The sequence below is a fragment of the Natator depressus genome, chromosome 14 (assembly GCF_965152275.1).
Source record: "Natator depressus isolate rNatDep1 chromosome 14, rNatDep2.hap1, whole genome shotgun sequence".
Classification (NCBI taxonomy): Eukaryota; Metazoa; Chordata; order Testudines; family Cheloniidae; genus Natator; species Natator depressus.
In genome coordinates this window covers 1,100,531-1,120,276 of record NC_134247.1, presented here as the reverse complement: position 1 = coordinate 1,120,276, position 19,746 = coordinate 1,100,531, and the positions used below count along the sequence as shown (strand labels likewise).

Here is a 19,746-nt window from a genome sequence, read left to right as displayed (position 1 = left end):
ACGCAAGACTCACAACTATCCAAGATAATTTAAAGACTTTAAAATTACTGTACACTGCAAAAAGGCATCATCATTCAGCATCTTCTAAAAAGAGCTCCAATGTATTTAGCAGCAGTTATTACTCGTACTGGCACTCAGCCTCCAACTGGATGGTGTAGGTATCTAACAGAAAGACACTGGTGGAAAAGTAACAAACTCACCAGTTACTACAAAATATGACATCACACGTTAAAAAAAAGCAACAGTCTTCAGCAAGGTTCATCCTATCTGATGCCTCCATTTAGTGGATGAATGAAGGAAATGTAGCCTTCTGTCATGTATCTCCCAAGGATGCCCACACATCTTGTGTAAGTGGCCAGCTGGCGAGTGTTACTGTTTAAACATTTTATAAACTACACTCCTATTGTACAAGTGCCAACATTTTTAGTGAGGAGCTTTTCCGTCCCTGATAAGCTAACTGCAGAGCATTATCAGCAGGAGATTTCTGCTAAAGTCAAAGTTCATCTGAACTTGAGAATAGCACACTATATGGTATTCTACAAGAATTTATGGCTGCAGAGCTTGGAACATCAGTATGCAATCTGCCCAGAATAAAGTGCAGCATGTGACCATCTTATGCTCCAACACAAGAGTGCAAAGGGGTAGAGGATGAACCACAACATGGCTCTAATTCAGCAATCACTTCTTTATACTTAATTTACATGCAAAAATGTTAAAGATACAGACACAAAATGCTGTACCCAACTTCAGGGCAAATGAAGAAATTAAAGAAAACTGGAAGCCTCCCTTATAATTTGAGGATATAAGGAATTCTGATTTTTCTTAATATGAATCAGATTTGGAGACTGTGCATAGAATTATCCCAGATGAAAAATCTCAGAAAGCAGGGTAATAAGACATACATGGTGCCAGAAAAAAGGTAATTGCTTAATGGCTTTGTTTCAAAACTGTGACATATACAGTCAGGCAGTTGGCCTGTGCTCTGTGAATGCTGCAGTTACAATTCCTCTCAGTAATAATTTATATCCTGAGACTTTGCATTCCTATTGGGGGGTGGGGGAGGGCTGTGGTTCAATAACAGAAGGCTCCTCTGAAAACAACAAGACCTCAAGAGACTGTGACAATGCAGAATCTAGCAGATTTGTTTTTGGATTGGCTGAAAGTGGTACAGTATTGTAACTTCTTTTAAAACTAAATATTTGCTCAAGAATCCAAACAAGATTCCAACCGAAATCAGGCATAAGCTTTCCTAAATTCAATTTCCTTTTCTTGATCTCTCCAGAGAAAGTCACCTTCCACAAGATTAGGCCAGTAGTTCTCAAATTGGGCTTCCTGGTGGTCTGACGAAGGAAAGAATTTAATAACTGGGGGAATGGGCTGTTGCGAATGGAAGGCAAGTTTTACCAAGGAATCCACAGAATGAAAGAGAGTTGGAGATGCCATGGAGTAGGTCAAACCTGGGAGTCCAAAGAGATCACTAAATTATTCTGCCCTGCTCTAGAGGAACTTTTGCTAGCTATGCGTAGATTTGGAATTTGAGACGATACTGAGTTTAGAAGCTCCAGAGATGGAGATCAGGAGCAGGAACACACATGCCAGATAAAACAAACACTGATCTGTAGAACAAAACAACCAGATCCTTTTAGAGTTTCAAAGAGAAGTCGTTCTTTTCTGATCACCCATTAGTTTGCATAATCACTGGCGCTACAAATTTCTGTTTATTTTTTTTTTTAAGTTGAATTTTCATTTATTAGGCAAAAAATACAAAGAGATTCACTTAGATTTCTGATTCTGTGCTTGTGCCTTCAACACTTTTACAACAATCTTCTGCTCCTCAATAAGGAAAGCTCGTTTGATTCTGTCACGGACACATTTAGCACACATGGAACCGCCACAGGCTCTGCTAACATGCTTCTTTGTTTTTGACAACCTCGTAAGGACTTTAGGGTGCACAGCACGAACACCACGAAGTCTTCCTGGACACACACCACATGCAGACTTTGGTGCCTTGCCAACTTTCTTAGTGTAAAGGTAAACAATCCTGTTACCTGGTGTCTGGGACAGCCTAGTCTTATTGGAGGCTCCTGTTGTAGGACAAGCTACGACGGTATGTCAGATGCTGAACCATTTATTATATCTGGTCTCGCCGGGACCGGAAGAGGGACAGCAAGCATCAGCAGCGTCATAACAAAGAATGGTCTCCTCAGGTTTCTGGACTACTCTGCACTCCAGAGGATCAGTTAAGGCTTCAAATACACTCAGTGTCTGCATTTCTTTCTGTTCAGATGCTTATAACTAAGGCTATGATTTTGACACAAAAATGTTTAGTAAATTTCCCAGCAGAGTTGTGAGGAAAAAAAGTCAAGTCACAGAAAGGGCAGTGTTGGAGAGCGAGACCACTGCCCAGAAGCAGCTCCTGTCCAACAGGGCTGGGCCCGGCTCTCTGCTCCGGGTGTTGCAACCTGGCACATGGGGTCACAGAGCCACTCAGGTGTGGCTGGTCTTCCCCTCCATAAACGGAGGCAGAAGGGTGGGCAAGGCAACCCTGAGCGACACTGCGACCCCGAGCGCCAGGCTGCAGTGCTGCTCAGTCTGGGGGCCAAATCAAATGCGCTTTCACAGCCAGTTCCAAGTTTTCACAGACTTCATTCACATTCGCGCTCCCCGTGATAAAATCGTAGCCTTATTAACACGTGCCATCCCCGTGGTCCCTGGGCACCTCAGACACGGCCTGGCGGCCGGGAGGGGGCCGGAGGTGGCACGTGCCCTCCCCCCGCATTGCCTACCCAACGCGCCCTTGGGCTGCCTGCTGCGTCCGGCCGCCCCGCCCCGCCCCGCCCCAGGAGCCGGCGGGCGGCGCCCAGCGCCGGGCACCCGCTGCAGGCCGCTGGGCGAGGCGGGCCCGGCTGAGCCCCGCGGCGACGCGCGGCCAGGGCGGGCGGGGAAGGGGCCACCCTTACCTCCGGGAGCGCCGGTCCCGGCCGAGGGACAGACGGTCCGAGAGGCGCCCGAGCAGCGCGGCCAGGCCCAGCCTCCCGTGAGGAAGCAGGCCCAAGAGCCGCCGCCACAACGCGGGACCGCCGGCCGCCGCCATGGAGACTACGCTGCTTCCGCTTCCGGCCGCCGCCATGGAAACCTCGCCACTTCCGCTTCCGGCCGCCGCGGGACGAGCAAGCCACCGACTTCAAAAGCGAAAACTTTATTTGGGGTGCGAGGCACGGACACGGCCCCTCCGGCGCAGCCAGGCCCGGCTCGGGCGCCTGGTTCCATCCCCCGGCGCACCGGGGCCGCCTGCCGCGGCGTCACCCGGCGGCGGCAGCGGCGTCAGGGCGCGGCGGGCGTGAGGCGGAGGGGCCCGGAGACCGGTCACGGGAAGGCGAGGCCTGGCAGGCGGCCGAGCCCCTTCGACGGGCCCAGCACTGCGGGCGCCGTGGCCGCCTCGGCCCTGGGCGGCGCGCTCCGCCTGGCGACGCCAGGGGCCGGCCCGGGGTCCTGCGCGGGCCCGGGCCTGACTGCCCGGGGAAGAGTCCGGGACCCGCCTGCCTGCCAGGCCGTGACGGCGCTTGGCCAGCGTGGGGAAGCTCGTGGGTGCGGACGACAGACCTTCCCAGGCCAGGCACCTAACCTGTGGAACTCCCTGCTGCGGGGAATGATCATGCACCTTCCCTGTGCTCAGAACCTCTTGGGCCGATAATGGTGCCACACCCTGTCTGGCAACAAGGTAGCATTCCTCCGGGGATTCCCAGTGCACCTTGTCTTTCTTTGTCTTCCAGATTGCCAGGTCACTGGGGTACGGACTGTCTTGCTACACAGTGCTAAGCACACGGAAGGCACTTTTAATAATAATGCATCGTTCACTGCTTTCTAGGTACAGGAAAGTTGGTTTGCATGCCTGGGTAGTGGGTTTACAGCAGGACCACGGTGTCTGTGCTGAAGGGAGGCAGATGTACATGACCTTGCAGTTATTACACAGACAAAACTCCTATTGAAATTTGTGGCAGTTTTACCTACATCACAAATGCTGAATTGGGCCCAGAAGTATGAAAGGGTTCACATAGAAGATGGAGGTGTGAACGTGAATGCTGAGCATTACAAGTCAAACAAAAATGTCTTGAAACCCTACTCATCTGTGCTGCATTGTCACCATTGATCTCCAAGGGGCTCAGCATGGATCCTGAGATCTTTGTCCGTCTTCTGAGTGCCACAGCCAGAATGCCTGGCCACTTCAGGGCCATGCCAGCCTCTAAATCTTCCCTTTCAATCCCCTCACCATTTTCCAAATAAACAAGCAGAATACAATATTGCTTGGGGCAGCATGTCTGAACATTCCCTGTATTGAAACCACAGAATGAAAATCTCTCCACAGTAAGACACTTTTGTAAGGAACTGCTGGGCTCTTTACAGTGACCATGGATACTGACTGATTCAGAAAAAGCAGGAAATCCTGAGTTAGGGCTGCTGCTGCTGCCAAAGTGTCTGCGATTCACCCCCAAGGCAAAACCAACACAAACAACAACCGGAAAGACACCCTGCCCGTTGGCTTTTAGATTTAGGCCCCATCTGGCTTATGCCCCTGAGTATTTGACCAAAACCAACTTTTAATTTTGTTTTAAATCAAAGCATAGTTTTGGCTTTCCTCGTACCCTACCATTGTCTCTGCCATATCTGGCAGCTGGACACTAGAATCAGCAGTCAGCTGCTGGAGTCCCATCCTCAAAGCTAGATTTACTGTGTGTGCACATGTCCTGCACATTACTGCTGCCCAAATTTGGACTGGGGTTCTTCTGGGGGGCCATAATTGGCCACTTTCCCACATAAGTCAACAAGGCGTATTTCTCTCCCGCTCCCCGGTAAGACCACTAGGAACTGTGCTATATTAAAGAGTTATATTACTCTTGGAGCCTTCTGACTCTCCAGAGCCCTTCAGAAACCAAAGGGAGTAGCAGATTCACCTGTGCAAGTTCAGAAAAGAGCAAATCCAAAGCAGAGTCTGAGGATCAAAATCGAACCCACTTAAGGATTTAGAGGGGATTTTAGAAAAAACAGGCTTATCAACACAGTGAAAAACTTCTGTGATTCAGCTCCAAAACTTCAGAGACTCTTTCTTTTAAGTGTAGTCTCCTGCCAAGGTCTATGGGAGACACATACTCAGACTTCTCTGCCCCCAGTCCCATATCAGTCCATGACTACTGTTAGGGGGCTTATTCCTTCACCCACTTACTTCCCTGGTCCTTCTCGCATGAACAGAGAGCAACAATACCCGAAGTCCAAAGGTGCAAACAATTCGATGTTTATTGGGGTGAACTTCCAGCAAGCATGATTCCAGTTTCCTTCCTTAGTGTCCCTCTTCCCAACTCTTACACCTGTGTCCCTGTTCCCATTCCTGCCCTTAGCCAAACATGATTCCAATTTCCTTACCCCCATTCCCTGTTCCCATTTCCCCTTTTAGCAAAACAAGACTCCAATTTCCTTACCCCCATTCCCTGTTCCCATTTCCCCCTTTAGCAAAACATGATTCCAATTTCCTTACCCCTGTTCCCATCTCCCCCACCGACCTACCCCCCCCACTTCCTGATTGACTGCAGACTATATAGTAAAACTTGAGTTCTGCTTAGCTATACCTTAACCAATCATTTTCCTGAAATTTAACTAACCAATCCTAACATATTGTAACATGATTATGTAACCAATTATATCCCACCACCTTAATTAGTTTACACCCAGCAAAATTAATTATACAGCAGACAGGAACAATCACAGAACCAGACAGAGATTATACAGACAAAGAATAGCAAAGTAGGAACTATGATGACAAAACAATACAGAAGTGAGGATTTCACATCTCAGCTATTGATAAGTGAGTTCTTGCTAGACAGGATGCTATCAAACTAAGTTTCCTTTTACATTTTCTAGGCACTTCCCTTTCTCTGGAGGTGATAGGCACTATCAGGACAGGATTGTATTCCTAACAGCCCAATAGCACCTTCTTTCAATGTTTGGAATGTGAGGATGTGACCGGTCGCTTCCCAGTTTTACCAGCAGGAGAGTGGGGTGGGGGGAGAGAAAACCTTTTGTAGTGGTAAACACCCATTTTTTCATGGTTTGTGTGTATAAAAAGATCTTCTGTACTTTCCACAGTATGCATCCGATGAAGTGAGCTGTAGCTCACGAAAGCTTATGCTCTAATAAATTGGTTAGTCTCTAAGGTGCCACAAGTACTCCTTTTCTTTTTGCGAATACAGACTAACATGGCTGTTACTCTGTTCCCAGTTTATGGCTGCCTGTTGCTTAGCCAAAGGCCTTAGCCTAAGAACAGGGCCTCAGACTATCATAGTAAGAGAAGGCCCTTACACCGGCAGACAGTGATTTTGATTCTTTTATCTCTCTCTAACTAGCCAAGTGATAAGAATACACCTAAATTCTTAGAGTATAGGCCTTTACAGACAGACCTGAATATCTATATCCTAACAACTACCATATTTGAGGTTGCAGTTTGGGACCCAAGTCTAAGATGCCTGCATGTGGATGATGTTCTGTCATATTTCACAGAGTTCCCCTGAAGTGATCAGAACACTAAGGTTCTCAGATACCACAGTGATGAGCATGAACTAAAAACCTTTAGTAGAATACATTTTGCAACAGCTCCTCTAAAGCTGATAAATGTTGTCTTCTGTGATGAGCAGGATAAATGCACTTCCTCCATGCTCTCTGAAACCTGAAATTCTCCATCCCATCAAAGCTTTGTTTTTCCCAAAAAGGCTTTGCCAGGTCACCACTGGAATGCCATTTCCTGGAACAGAAAACATCTTAACATGGAAACAAAGGACTTAACAAAATCCAAAATTGGGACTCCATGTTCTGCAGATGGGATGGGAACTGTCCTTTGGGCAGAGGTTGTGTGTCACAGTGTTCTCTCTCTCTCTCAGAGGTGCCTGCTTGCAGAATCTCCACACCAGCATGGTGGAGTGTCATGTTGGCTGCTGAATTGTTCTCTTGGATTGTTTCTCTGTGTCTGTTAGGTCAGTTTCTCTATTGCTTGTCCAGAGCCAAGTCCACCATTTAGTCCCCAGAAGAGGCAGCTAGGGGGAGGCTTGGTTCAATTTCTGGCTGATTGTGCAGAGGACAGATGAAAGTAAGTGTTTGTCCCCAGCTATGCAGAGGCAGAGGGAGTGTGCTGGGGAGTAAAGCCCCAGTACTTTTTGAAGCTCTACATCTAAAACCAAAAACCTCTGAGTAAAACACACATATTGCTATGTGATGAACCCCCACATCACAGAAACATGCCAGGTTGGGACGTGGGCCTCTGGGGCTCAAGCTTGGCTAAGCGCTGCTGGTTTAACCCGTCTAACCCTTGGGTTAAGACCCTGCCATTGTAAAGTCTGTGATGAGAGTGTGGGAGGGGAGCCATGCCTTCTGCAGTGGCACAAACCCTCATCATTCTTTCAGGAATACCTCAAGGTTTCACTATGAGGTGCCTGTTAAAGAAAGAAAAGGAGTACTTGTGGCACCTTAGAGACTAACCAATTTATTTGAGCGTAAGCTTTTGTGAACTACAGCTCACTTCATCGGATGCATAAAAGTGGAAAATGCAGTGAGGATGTTTTTATACACACAGACCATGAAAAAATGGGTGTTCATCACTTCAAAAGGTTTTCTCCCTCCACCCCACTCTCCTGCTGGGAATAGCTTATCTAAAGTGATCACTCTCCTTACAATGTGTATGATAATCAAGGTGGGCCATTTCCAGCACAAATCCAGGGTTTAACAAGAACGTCTGAGGAACGGGGGGTGGGGGGGGGGGGAAAAAACAAGGGGAAATAGGTTACCTCGCATAATGACTTACATAATGGATGTAGAAGCCCTCTACACCAACATTTCACACAAAGATGGACTACAAGCCATCAGGAACACTATCCCCAATAATGTCACGGCTAACCTGGTGGCTGAACTTTGTGACTTTGTCCTCACCCATAACTATTTCACATTTGGAGACAATGTATACCTTCAAATCAGCGGCACTGCTATGGATACCCACATGGCCCCACAGTATGCCAACATTTTTATGGCTGACTTAGAACAACGCTTCCTCAGGTCTCGTCCCCTAACGCCCCTACTCTACTTGTGCTATATTGATGACATCTTCATCATCTGGACCCATGGAAAAGAAGCCCTTGAGGAATTCCACCATGATTTCAACAATTTCCATCCCACCATCAACCTCAGCCTGGACCAGTCCACACAAGAGATCCACTTCCGGGACACTACGGTGCTAATAAGCGATGGTCACATAAACACCATCCTATACCGGAAACCTACTGACCGCTATTCCTACCTACATGCCTCCAGCTTTCATCCAGACCACACCACACGATCCATTGTCTACAGCCAAGCTCTTCGATACAACCGCATTTGCTCCAACCCTTCAGACAGAGACAAACACCTACAAGATCTCTATCAAGCATTCTTACAACTACAATCCCCACCTGCGGAAGTGAAGAAACAGATTGACAGAGCCAGAAGAGTACCCAGAAGTCTCCTACTACAGGACAGGCCTAACAAAGAAAATAACAGAACGCCACTAGCCGTCACCTTCAGCCCCCAACTAAAACCTCTCCAGCGCATTATCAAGGATCTACAACCTATCCTGAAGGACGACCCATCACTCTCACAAATCTTGGGAGACAGGCCAGTCCTTGCCTACAGACAGCCCCCCAACCCGAAGCAAATATTCACCAGCAACCACATACCACACAACAGAACCACTAACCCAGGAACCTATCCTTGCAACAAAGCCCGTTGCCAACTGTGCCCACATATCTATTCAGGGGACACCATCACAGGGCCTAATAACATCAGCCACACTATCAGAGGCTCATTCACCTGCACATCTACCAATGTGATATATGCCATCATGTGCCAGCAATGCCCCTCTGCCATGTACATTGGTCAAACTGGACAGTCTCTACGTAAAAGAATAAATGGACACAAATCAGATGTCAAGAATTATAACATTCATAAACCAGTCGGAGAACACTTCAATCTCTCTGGTCACGCGATTACAGACATGAAAGTTGCGATATTACAACAGAAAAACTTCAAAACCAGACTCCAGCGAGAGACTGCTGAATTGGTATTCATTTGCAAATTGGATACAATTAACCTAGGCTTGAATAGAGACTGGGAGTGGCTAAGTCATTATGCAAGGTAACCTATTTCCCCTTGTTTTTTCCTACACCCCTCCCTCCCCCCCCCTCCCCCCCAGTTCCTCAGAGGTTCTTGTTAAACCCTGGATTTGTGCTGGAAATGGCCCACGTTGATTATCATACACATTGTAAGGAGAGTGATCACTTTAGATAAGCTATTCCCAGCAGGAGAGTGGGGTGGGGGAGAAAACCTTTTGAAGTGATGAACACCCATTTTTTCATGGTCTGTGTGTATAAAAACATCCTCACTGCATTTTCCACTTTTATGCATCCGATGAAGTGAGCTGTAGTTCACGAAAGCTCATGCTCAAATAAATGTGTTAGTCTCTAAGGTGCCACAAGTACTCCTTTTCTTTTTGCGAATACAGACTAACACGGCTGCTACTCTGAAACCTGTTAAAGAAAGTATCTACTAAGTCAAACCCCTGGAGGGGTTGGAGGTTTGAAAGGGTCTTACTGGAGAGATGCAGAGCTGAGCTGTAGATCACGGTTTCAATTTATCTGCAAATTGGGAGGTGACAGAGGGGCAGACACATGCCTCGTTTAATTTGATCGCCCATCGCGCAAGGTAGTCTGCGCCACCGCCACCTGCCTGGTCTCCCTGGGTTGAGCCCTGGCATAGTTTCAGGCCCTGCTCTGTCCATTCCACCTGCCCACCCCTGGCTTGGGAATTCCCCTTCCCCTCTAGCATCAGGCCTGCCAAGGCAGGTGGCCATGAGGTAGGAGCTTGATGAAAGGCAGGTCTGAAGGGGCCCTGGGACTGCAACCCCACCTCCTTGTCTGTGAGACAGTGCCTCGTGGAAGGCAAATGCCAGACCCCAATCTGCCTGGGAGGCGGGAAAGGAGAGTGTGTTCACTGGGGAAAGAGCACAATCAGCTCTTGTGGCTTTTATTTTCCTACTTATATTTTAAATTGTCCAGAATCTTGTCATCTGAGATGCTATTGCCCAACAGCCTCTTACTCAGCGGCTGAGCCACACAGGCGGCAACTCCAAGGGGCCCTAGGAAGCTCATTTTCGATAAATGAACATGTCCTCCCTGCAGCCAGGTTTCTGGAACAGAATCCCCTTAGATGGGGCTTCTTGTTTGTTTTCCTGTCCCTGCGCTTGTAAACTGCAGGCAGATTAATAAAGCTCTCTTGATATCAAGGGAATCTCAGCAGTTTGTGGCATGGCAGGCAGCCAGGGGCTGCTCTGGAGCCTTCTACACAAGTCATCCTTTGGCAGATAGTACAGGGAAACACACAATTATCTAATCAGGTTACTTCAGAGGGAATTCCCAGCGTTCAGGGCTCCAGAAGCTGTCAGGGTAGAGCAGGATTTACAGCATATTAGTGTTATTGGGACTATCCTGAGAAGCCTAGTTTCCCCAAGGTCTGACCTGCATCCCCTGCCCCAAATTCCTGTCCTGGACCTCAACATACACTTGTCAATGTACCTTCACCCCCTGCTATTCCAACCCTTGTTCTCCCTCACACACTCACAGCCCTGCCAGTGCCCCTCAGGCCTGACAAGCAGCATTCCCTTTTTCCAGTCCCAGGCCACACCCAGCAATGCTGATGCCTGTCCTGACATCAGGGTGGGGAGTGCTGTTAGCCTGCATTCTGGGGGAGGTGCAGCCCTGACTGTCAGACACTCTGTGCATGTGTCAGATGCAGTCAGAGGTCACTCTGCAAGAAGCTTTGGGCCGCTGCCCATGCCTTTGGTCAGGGTCTTGAAGAAACTAGTCAAAATGCAAACAATTGTATTGGCACAAAGGGGGAAGGGCTCATTGTGTGTGACAGGCAAGAGGCAGCTGGGCTTGGAGACTTTCCCTGACCCCTATATTTATGTAGGACTTTAAAAATTGTGCTTTGAATCTTCAGCCTCCCCCAGGAAGCCTCAGGTCTGATCCCCAGGCCACCTCACCCAGAGGAAGGGGATTGTTGAGGCAGGGTTCATTTCTTTAGCATAAATGACATTTCCTAGCTCCTAGGTTTCCTAGGTCTGCTATTTACATCGATAGAAGCAAAGCTGCCTGTCTGGGGGATAGGGTAAATTTGGGCCTAAAACATGGGAGGGGCCACTTGCAGCCTCCTCAGCCATCAGGCCGGCATCCGCATTTGGAGAGGGTGAGAACAGTCCATGAATTCCAAAGAGGAATCCCTGAAGTGGCAGCCAGGGCTGGGGTTTGCTGAGCATGTGGCAGGGGAGCTGGCCATCAGCCATGCACACAGAGAAGGCATGCTCCTATCTCAGAGGGTCTCCCCTACCTCTCAGTAATGATGGGGGATCCCCAGCTATAAGGCTGATTTCAGGAGATGGCAAAAGGAGCTGTTGAAGGTACATTGGTCCTCAGTTCCACCCAGCTGCAGAGTCAGACCTAGCATTCAGCCAGTGGGACTGGGCTTCTTTTCCCCAGCAGCCTCCTTGCCTCATCCTCCCCATTGGAGAGTGGAGCCCAGCACTGCCGGCAGGAGCCTTCACTCTCCTCCTTCCCTTGGATTTCACCACTCCTGCTTTAGGCAGAGTTCCAGGACTCGTTTGCATTTCAGACCAGCTGGTTCACCACAGCCTCACTTCCCAGAACTACTCCTTTTGTGTTTATTCCTGACTGGCAGCAGCTCCAGGGCAAATGAAACTATTTAAAACAGAATCCACTGACAAAGTGTGTTTTGTTTGTATGGTCAAAGTTGACAATAGCCAACATTAAAGTTTTAGAACCAGCTGAGAAGCCAGCTATCCTCATCTGCCTGCCTGTAAATCCTCCAAGAGACAAGGTGGGGGAAGTCAGGTCTTTTATTGGAACAACTTCAGCTTTCTCTCCCAGCAGGAATTGGTGGGCCAATGAAAGATGTGACCTCACCCACCTTGTCTCTCTAATACCCTGAGACTGACACAGCAACTACATGGTAAATCCTCAAGCAAATGGGGAACACTGGTGGACCTGCCTCCCAGCCCTTCCCCCTCTGACAGCATCTGGCCAGCTTGACCTGCCAGCAAAGTGGATTTGAATTCTTTGAAGGAGTCACTGGCCCCTGTCTCTGGTCTGGTCCCTTCTAACTGGGGGCTGCAGAACCCCTTGGACTAGCTTCTGTGCTGGGCCTATGAAGAGGCATAGCCCAGCAAACGAGGGGATCCTGGGCAGCTTCAACAGTGGCTTCCTACATGTAAAGTTTCAGAGTAGCAGCCGTGTTAGTCTGTATTCGCAAAAAGAAAAGGAGGACTTGTGGCACCTTAGAGACTAACCAATTTATTTGAGCATGAGCTTTCGTGAATGCATCCGATGAAGTGAGCTGTAGCTCACAAAAGCTTATGCTCAAATAAATTGGTTAGTCGCTAAGGTGCCACAAGTCCTCCTGTTCTTTCTACATGTACAGTGCTCCAGACACATCCCCTCCTACCCTCGGCCACCCCTATGCTGAGGGCTGGCACACCCCTGCCTATGCCAAGACTGCACTGAGGAGGATCCACAGGGGCCAGTCAAGCCAGCTCTATACAGCAGTTGAGCCCAGAATCAAGCCTTTATTTTTGATAGGACTGTAAAGCTAACCTTTGCTCTGCCATTCCTCTCCCCACTGGATGAGGCATTTTAAGTGCTGCTGCACATCCAGTTGTTGAATAATCCAGTAACCTGACCCCTTTTTCAGAGCCCTGGGGCGTTTAATCACATTAGGGGAGAGTTTCACCCTTACTGTTCCCAAATGCTAAATCAGGGTTTTTTTCCTTCCCTGCAGCTCTTCTGGGAAGTGTAAATGAGGTCAACGGTGGCCTGGAATGTTGTACTTGAACTAAACTTCAGAGCCATAAAGACATTTGATCCACAACCTTTCCATAATATATTAGTAACTCCGTTTCCCTCCCACCAGCAGGGCTGAGGGGATGGCAATTCTTTCCCAGAGAACGGCTCCCAGATGAACTCCCTGGAATTTTTGATCTCATGCCTACTTCTGCAGCACATTCTGCATCCTAGTGGGGAATACCGGGAATCCTCAGCCGAGGCCAGAGGTCGATGTCCTTTGAGTGGCAGCAGCATAAGGAGCCGTCTATCAGGGGAAGAGGCAGGAGGGTTCTCCAAGGCAATTTTTGTTTGTACTTTGGCTTTCCACTACATCCCCACATAGGCTGGAGTTTAGTGTGTGTGTGGCGGGCGGGGGAGGAGTGTAACTGCACTGGAGGCTAGTGCACAAACAAATACACCTTTTGGGAGCTCACCTCTAAACGCTGGAGCCCCAGGCACATCAACTACCTTTGCCCACCTCCAGGGCCTCTTTCCACACAAGGTACTCCGAGCACTCTGCAAACATTGATGAGTTACAGTTACAGTTGGAGGAAGGAGCACAAGGACATTAAGTCCCAAGCCACACAGTGCATGGGAGGCAGAGCTGCAGCCCCTCTGCGTCTGTACCCCAGGCTGATCCTTCCTCTCCCATTTACACTGCAAAGAGCTCACACCGACCAGCTCCAGGGCTTCTGCCCCTGCTGTCCTCATTCCCTGGGCTCTCCTGCGTCCCTCACCACGGTTCTTACTGCCCCCCTCTCCTCTCCTCTTGGCCTCCGCTCCCCTGGGCCCCTGACCCGCTCTCTCCTGCCGTCTGTCTTGGGCAGCAGCTGCCCCACTGCAGGCAGGGCAGGGCAGGAAGGGCACTGCCTAGGATGCGGTACGTTTCCATCACCTGCCCTGGGCAGTGCCCTGCAGCTGCAAGAGCCTCTCCACCCCCACCAGCAAGCTGCCTTGGGACAGAAAAGCTCCAGAGAGGCAGCCGCAGCCGGTGGGTCTCTGCCCCAGGGAAGGGGGCTCAGGGCCCGGCTTTCGACAGCGCCCGCCCGCCCTCCTCCCGGGGCGGCCGCTGGGCGCTCTGGAAAGCCCGGCCCTGCCCTCCGGCCGGCGCCCCCGCTGCAGCCCGGGTGCTCGGCGCTGGCCCCGCGGGAGCGGCCCGGCGGGCGCGGGCCGGGGACTCAGCGCTTCTTAGAAGGAAAGCGCGAGCGGGAGCCGCGGGGGGAGCCCCGCGCTGCCCGGAATGGGCCGGCGCTGCCTGGCGCGCTGCCCGGGGCGCTCGGCGGGGCGGGGCCCGCGGCGTTACAAGAAGAAGCCGAGTTCCAGGAAGCCGAGGGCGGGGCCGGGCCGCGGCGCTATAAGAGGCGGCCCCGAGCGGCCCCGGCAGCTTTGGAAGGCGCCGAGCCGGGCGCGCACCGCCGGGAGCCCGCTGCCCTGTCCGGAGCGAGACCCGCAGCGAGACCCGCGCCGCCGCCGCCCCAGGTAACGGCCCCGGCCCCGTCCCTGCCCCTGCCCCTGCCCCTGCCCGCCGGGGTCCGCCACGCCGCCGGCAGGCCGCAGCCCAGTGACCGCCAGTGCGGGGCAGCCGGTCCTGGGGAGGGGGCGCCCCGGGGTGGGGGCAGCCGGTCCTGGGGCGGGGGCACCCCCGGTCCTGGGGAGGGGGCGCCCCGGGGTGGGGGCAGCCGGTCCTGGGGCGGGGGCACCCCCGGTCCTGGGGAGGGGGCGCCCCGGGGTGGGGGCAGCCGGTCCTGGGGCGGGGGCACCCCCGGTCCTGGGGAGGGGGCGCCCCGGGGTGGGGGCAGCCGGTCCTGGGGCGGGGGCACCCCCGGTCCTGGGGAGGGGGCGCCCCGGGGTGGGGGCAGCCGGTCCTGGGAGCCCCGTTGTTCTGAGCCTCTGTCCTTGCCTCCCCCAGGTGATGCTTTAGCAGCCGCTGCACAAGGCAGCAGCACCCCGAGCTCCGAAGCTGGCTCCCTGCGCCATGGTCACCCACAGCAAGTTCCCCGCTGCTGGGATGAGCCGCCCGCTGGACACCAGCCTGCGCCTCAAGACTTTCAGCTCCAAGAGCGAGTACCAGCTGGTGGTGAACGCTGTGCGCAAGCTGCAGGAGAGCGGCTTCTACTGGAGCACGGTAACGGGCAGCGATGCCAACCTGCTGCTGAGCGCGGAGCCGGCGGGCACCTTCCTCATCAGAGACAGCTCCGACCAGCGGCACTTCTTCACCCTCAGCGTCAAGACGGAGTCGGGCACCAAGAACCTGCGCATCCAATGCGAGGGCGACAGCTTCTCTCTGCAGACCGACCCCCGCAGCAGCCAGCCTGTGCCCCGCTTCGACTGCGTCCTCAAGCTGGTGCATCACTACATGCCTCCCGCCCCGTGTCCCCTCCCCGAGCAGCCCGGAGGGGCCCCACCCCCTAAGCGTGCCTACTACATCTACTCCGGGGGTGAGAAAATCCCACTGGTGCTGAGCCGCCCGCTCTCCTCCAACGTGTCCAGCCTGCAGCACCTCTGCCGCAAGACGGTCAACGGGCACTTGGACTCCTACGAAAAGATGACTCAACTGCCAGGCCCCATCAAGGAGTTCCTGGACCAGTATGATGCCCCCCTCTAAGGAGTGCGGCGGGCGGAGCGGCAAGCGGCAAGCGGCACAAGCACAAAAGCCGGGCAGGGGGCACACAGGCCCCTGCCCCCTTTGGCAAGGGAGTGGGGGGTGACAGTGAACTTAGGGGTGATCAGTGGGCCCTGCCCAGCACAGAGACGTCTACAGTTGTGTATGCGTGTTGGGGTCTAACCCAGGGACAGTTTGGAAGCCCCCTCTAGGTAATGGCAAGAGGCTGAAGTGACTTGACTAAGGATTAACATACTGAAGCTCCTGTACACAGCCTGCCTCCTCTTCGGCAGCCCAGTGAGACCTGATCTCTTTCTGGGGCGGTCCCACCAGATATGAGGGCAACTGCTGGGAAGGAGCCGTGCTGAACAGTTTGCAAACAGCCCATGCAAGATGTGTACCTTGCAAACCTCTGTCGCTCAGCTGTGGCTCAGATCCTCTCCCCCATTTTCTGGCCACAGTGATATGACCAAACTGGAGCTGCTCTGGTGACAAAGCTGGTCTGAAGATAGTAGAAGGAAAGCACTGGAATCCAGCTAGTGCCTGAAAACTCTTCCTCAGTTTTAAGGGGAAAGTGATTTTTTTACCTCTCACCGCCTCCTTGTGGTTGGAAGCTCCTTTCACACCAAGCCCCAGACTTGGAGGATGCTGCCTTTTTCCCTCACTACCATTATCCAGGGGACTAAGCCTTAAACTCCATCCTCGTCCCATGGACTGGGTTACTGCACATTACAGGCAACACTTACAATGATGGTCCAGGCTATGAATAGTGAATCCCAGTTGGGAAAGGAACCCGTCCTGATGGCACATCGGCACCAAAGAGTTCCATGTGAGCACATCGTTGCAATGAGCCCCAACGGGATGAGTTGTTGTTAGATCTTTATTCTGAAGTGCTGACCCATCAGGGCTTCTCCCAGCCGCTGCCCCAGCCCCTCGAATCTCAGCTTCACAGAGGGTTCCAGAAGCTGGGATTCTCTACAGTCTCTGGCTGGATCTGGGGGCTGTGGGTTTGCCTCGTCCCCAGCTGCACTGCTCCATGGTGGCAACCATGGCACTGATCCCCTACAGGAATGTAGCAACAACAGAGCACCCTGGAACCCGTCACCCTGGAGCCGCTGTCTGGGCTGCGGTTGGGAAGGGCAGCTGGGTTTTTCTGGCTTTTAGAGAAAGCGCCATTTACAGCCCTGCCTGAATCCCTGTCTTTTATAAAGATTCTGCCTTCACCTCCAGCCTTGAAGGCTGAGTTCAACATGCTTGAAAACTCAACGTAAACCAGACTCAGAAGAAACTTTGCACATATTTATATTTATAATCCGAAAGGAAGCATTTCTGTAATTTATAATAAAGAGCACTATTTTTTATTGAAAACCCCAGCTCTGGTTTTTGTCTCATGCCCCCCACCTCTGCTTGCCAGACCTCTGTGCTTCAGAGGGTAGACACAGCCTCCCACATGCAGCCATCGCTTTAATGATAGTGGGGTCACAAGTGTCAGGTTTCAGCCCATTTTTAAGGCCAGGATCTAACCATTATTCATCACTTACGTTAGCTGGGAGCTTCTGGGAGTGATTCTTGAGCGGTGGCATTGGATGGGCCAGCCTGCAGTAGCACTGTGAGGGATTGTAAAGTACCTCGGAGCAGCTTAGACGCTGGTTTGTGAACAGGCTGCTGTGGTCGCAGCTACCCCAATCTTGCTGGCGCTAAAGGGGCAAGCGATGGCTGTTGCCAGCACTAGAGGTAATTAAACCATCTCCTAGGGAAGTCACTTTCCAGACAAGCATTAACTGCCCCCTGAGACCTATTCTGAGGCATCACTTCATGGGCATGAGCTCCAGGCCCAGGAATAAACCTGTCAGCTCAAGTAAAGAGAGGCCAGAGGATGGATCATATGCAGAGGAATTAACCCTCTGTGATCCTTTCTCCCCCCGCCCAAGGGCACAGCAGCAAGCTGTGCTCAGGGGGGACAGTTGTGAGGCTGCCCAGGTCTGCCTGTCTGTGGGAGTTGTTCAAGGGCATAAAAACAGCCATACTGGGTCAGACCAAAGGTCCATCTAGCCCAGTGTCCTGTCTTCCGACAGTGGCCAATGCCTGGTGTTCCAGAGGGAATGAACAGAACAGGGAATCCTCAAGTGATCCATCCCCTGTTGCCCATTCCCAGCTCCTGGCAAACAGTGTGCTTCAGTCCCCTTGCTGTGTGCACGAGGCTGCTTCCTACAGCTCTGTCTCCTGACAGAAAAACATGGGGGGCTCCTACCCCTCCCCACCGTGGGACCTGCCAGCCCATCAGCCCCACCATCCTCTTTCACACTTTCCATCCAGTGCAGCATTAAATCCATTCTATTTAATACCCCACTAGGTCAGTTACACCCAAGTCAGAGCTGCGGGAGGTTTGCAGGGTCCCCCTGTCAGAGGGCTATGGCCGGAGAGGCGTAGTGGCATGGGCAGGGCATGGCGGGCAGGGCATGGCTGCCAGGGAATTCATGCAGCTGCTATTGGGGCACTGGGGCAAGGGACCCCCCCACTGCCTGCTCAGCAGCACTTTGGGAGAAACTGTCTGTTTTTCTTGGAGCCAAGCCAAAATGCAGGGACTGTGAAAGATGCTTGGGTCCCAGCCACATGCAAGGCTGGCTCGCTGCCTCTCTATTTTGGTACCATTCTCTCCAGCCCATTGTTCCAGCCCTGCCAGGAAGAGTGACTTCCCAGCCTGGCCAGGAACCCAGGGAGTTATGCGAAGAATGTCCAGCAGAGCAGAGTGGGTGGCACCCTGCCAGGCCTTGCTGAGGCACATCCCCAACGTCAGCACCATCTGATCCCATACACCACACCCCTGCCCCTCCCCGGAGCTGGGTCTCCCAGGCAACAGGGCTGGAATATCTCTGTTTATTCTCAGCCCAGTGCCAGGAAATTAGGCAGCGTGGCCTCCTCCCTCCCCTTCCCTGCTGCCTGCGGGAGGGTGGGGGGTAGCGGAGGAGGCCAGAGCAGGGGGTGCTTACTGGGTAGCCTGGGGGGAGGGGGGCCGATGATCTGCATGTGTGGGGCTGTTCCAAAGACTCCCCTGAGGGGAGATGGTGGGAGGCCAGACTGGGACAGAGCTGGCAGCGCTCAGCTAATTCTGGGGAGACTCCCAATGCCTCTGTGGCCATGGAATGGGGGAGTTGTGCTGCCCAGGGAGAAGTGTGACCAGGAAGAGCTCCTGGGGCCTCAGCCGTGCTCCCCACAGGCCAGCGGGCTTCCTCTGAGGCAGCGTGACATGTGAGGAGCCACCCCTTTGCCCACATTGAGCTGCAGCTCCCAGAGAATAAGCTGCAAGTGACTGGCAGTGGCCTGCAGTCAGGGTTGTCACTGCCACGCCCTCAGCCAGCCTGGCAGAGCTCCTGGGGGGCCTGCCACTACCCATATCAGTTGCACCTGGATGCCTCTCAACTCCCCTTCTCTTGGGCTGCATTGGGCAGAGAGCACCAGGTTAGCAATTGGGGGTAGTGCCAACTCCCCAATGACCAGTGAAGGGGCTCCCAGGCACGTCCCCAGCGGAGCCCCTGAGAAGTGAGCGTGCCTCGGGGCCTCACAGTGCAGAGGGAGGGTGGCTCCCGTGACCTGTTCGTACTAGAGAAAGGCCAAGGTTTGTTTCAGTACCAGGTCCTGTCTACATGGCCCCTGAGCCTCCTTGGCTCCCAGCCCCTCATCTTCCTACTGTAACCACCTGGGATTTCTTGGCCTCCCGGAAGAACCCCTGATGCTTCCTCTCTCTCTGCTCAGGGGCCTCTTCCCTTTTGCCTCAGGACACAGGGCAGTGCTGCAATAAGCTGCTGACTCGGAGAGTCCGGGAAGCCCTGTGAATGCTACCCACTTCTTGGAACCTCCCCAGCCCCACAGCAGCAGTGACGCGGACGACCAGTGGGCAAATCCCTGACAAAGATTTCACAACCCTCTCGCCTCCTCCAGAAACGCCGAATGGACTTGGCCCTGCATTACGTAAGGAGCTATTTCCGTGCATCATGGATGGTCAGTTCCCTGCTGCCCCACTTCTGCGCCTGGGAGGAGAAGGGCTGAATTCACCAACACAGTGATTTCCTGGACCAGGAAGACCTGCTCCACCACACATGGGGATTAGGTGGAGCAGGTCTTTGTGATGGGCTCGAAGACCCCACACTAAACCAGGGCTAGGCACAGAGCAGTACTGGGCTA

At 52.6% G+C, this 19,746-nt stretch overlaps 2 protein-coding genes and 1 pseudogene across 5 annotated transcripts in view; 1 reads left to right on the top strand and 2 right to left on the bottom strand.

The window, feature by feature from the left end:
• The window catches only part of PGS1 (phosphatidylglycerophosphate synthase 1), a 48,030-nt gene extending 44,900 nt beyond the window's left edge, over positions 1-3,130 (bottom strand). For all 3 annotated transcript variants that reach the window (XM_074971475.1, XM_074971473.1, XM_074971474.1), the window contains exon 1: positions 2,961-3,130. In XM_074971475.1, coding sequence (XP_074827576.1) covers positions 2,961-3,130 — 170 coding nt within the window. The remainder of the gene's footprint in view (positions 1-2,960) is intronic.
• LOC141998217 (large ribosomal subunit protein eL34-like) lies at positions 1,759-2,143 on the bottom strand (annotated as a pseudogene).
• A 10,073-nt stretch (positions 3,131-13,203) lies between the features above and the next one.
• On the top strand, positions 13,204-16,957 carry SOCS3 (suppressor of cytokine signaling 3). Of its 2 annotated transcripts, none has more exons than XM_074970829.1 (2): positions 13,204-13,269; positions 14,872-16,957. In XM_074970829.1, exon 2 carries the CDS (start codon positions 14,938-14,940, stop codon positions 15,565-15,567), a length of 630 nt encoding a protein of 209 aa, XP_074826930.1. In that variant the 5' UTR covers positions 13,204-13,269; positions 14,872-14,937; the 3' UTR covers positions 15,568-16,957. The 2 variants fall into 2 exon arrangements, with proteins under 2 accessions (XP_074826930.1, XP_074826928.1); XM_074970827.1 differs by lacking the exon at positions 13,204-13,269 and adding an exon at positions 14,345-14,441.
• The last annotated feature ends 2,789 nt before the right edge of the window (positions 16,958-19,746 follow it).

Excerpts from the sequence above, each read along its gene's own strand:
- SOCS3 (XM_074970829.1), top strand. The coding sequence starts at position 14,938 with ATGGTCACCCACAGCAAGTTCCCCGCTGCTGGGATGAGCCGCCCGCTG.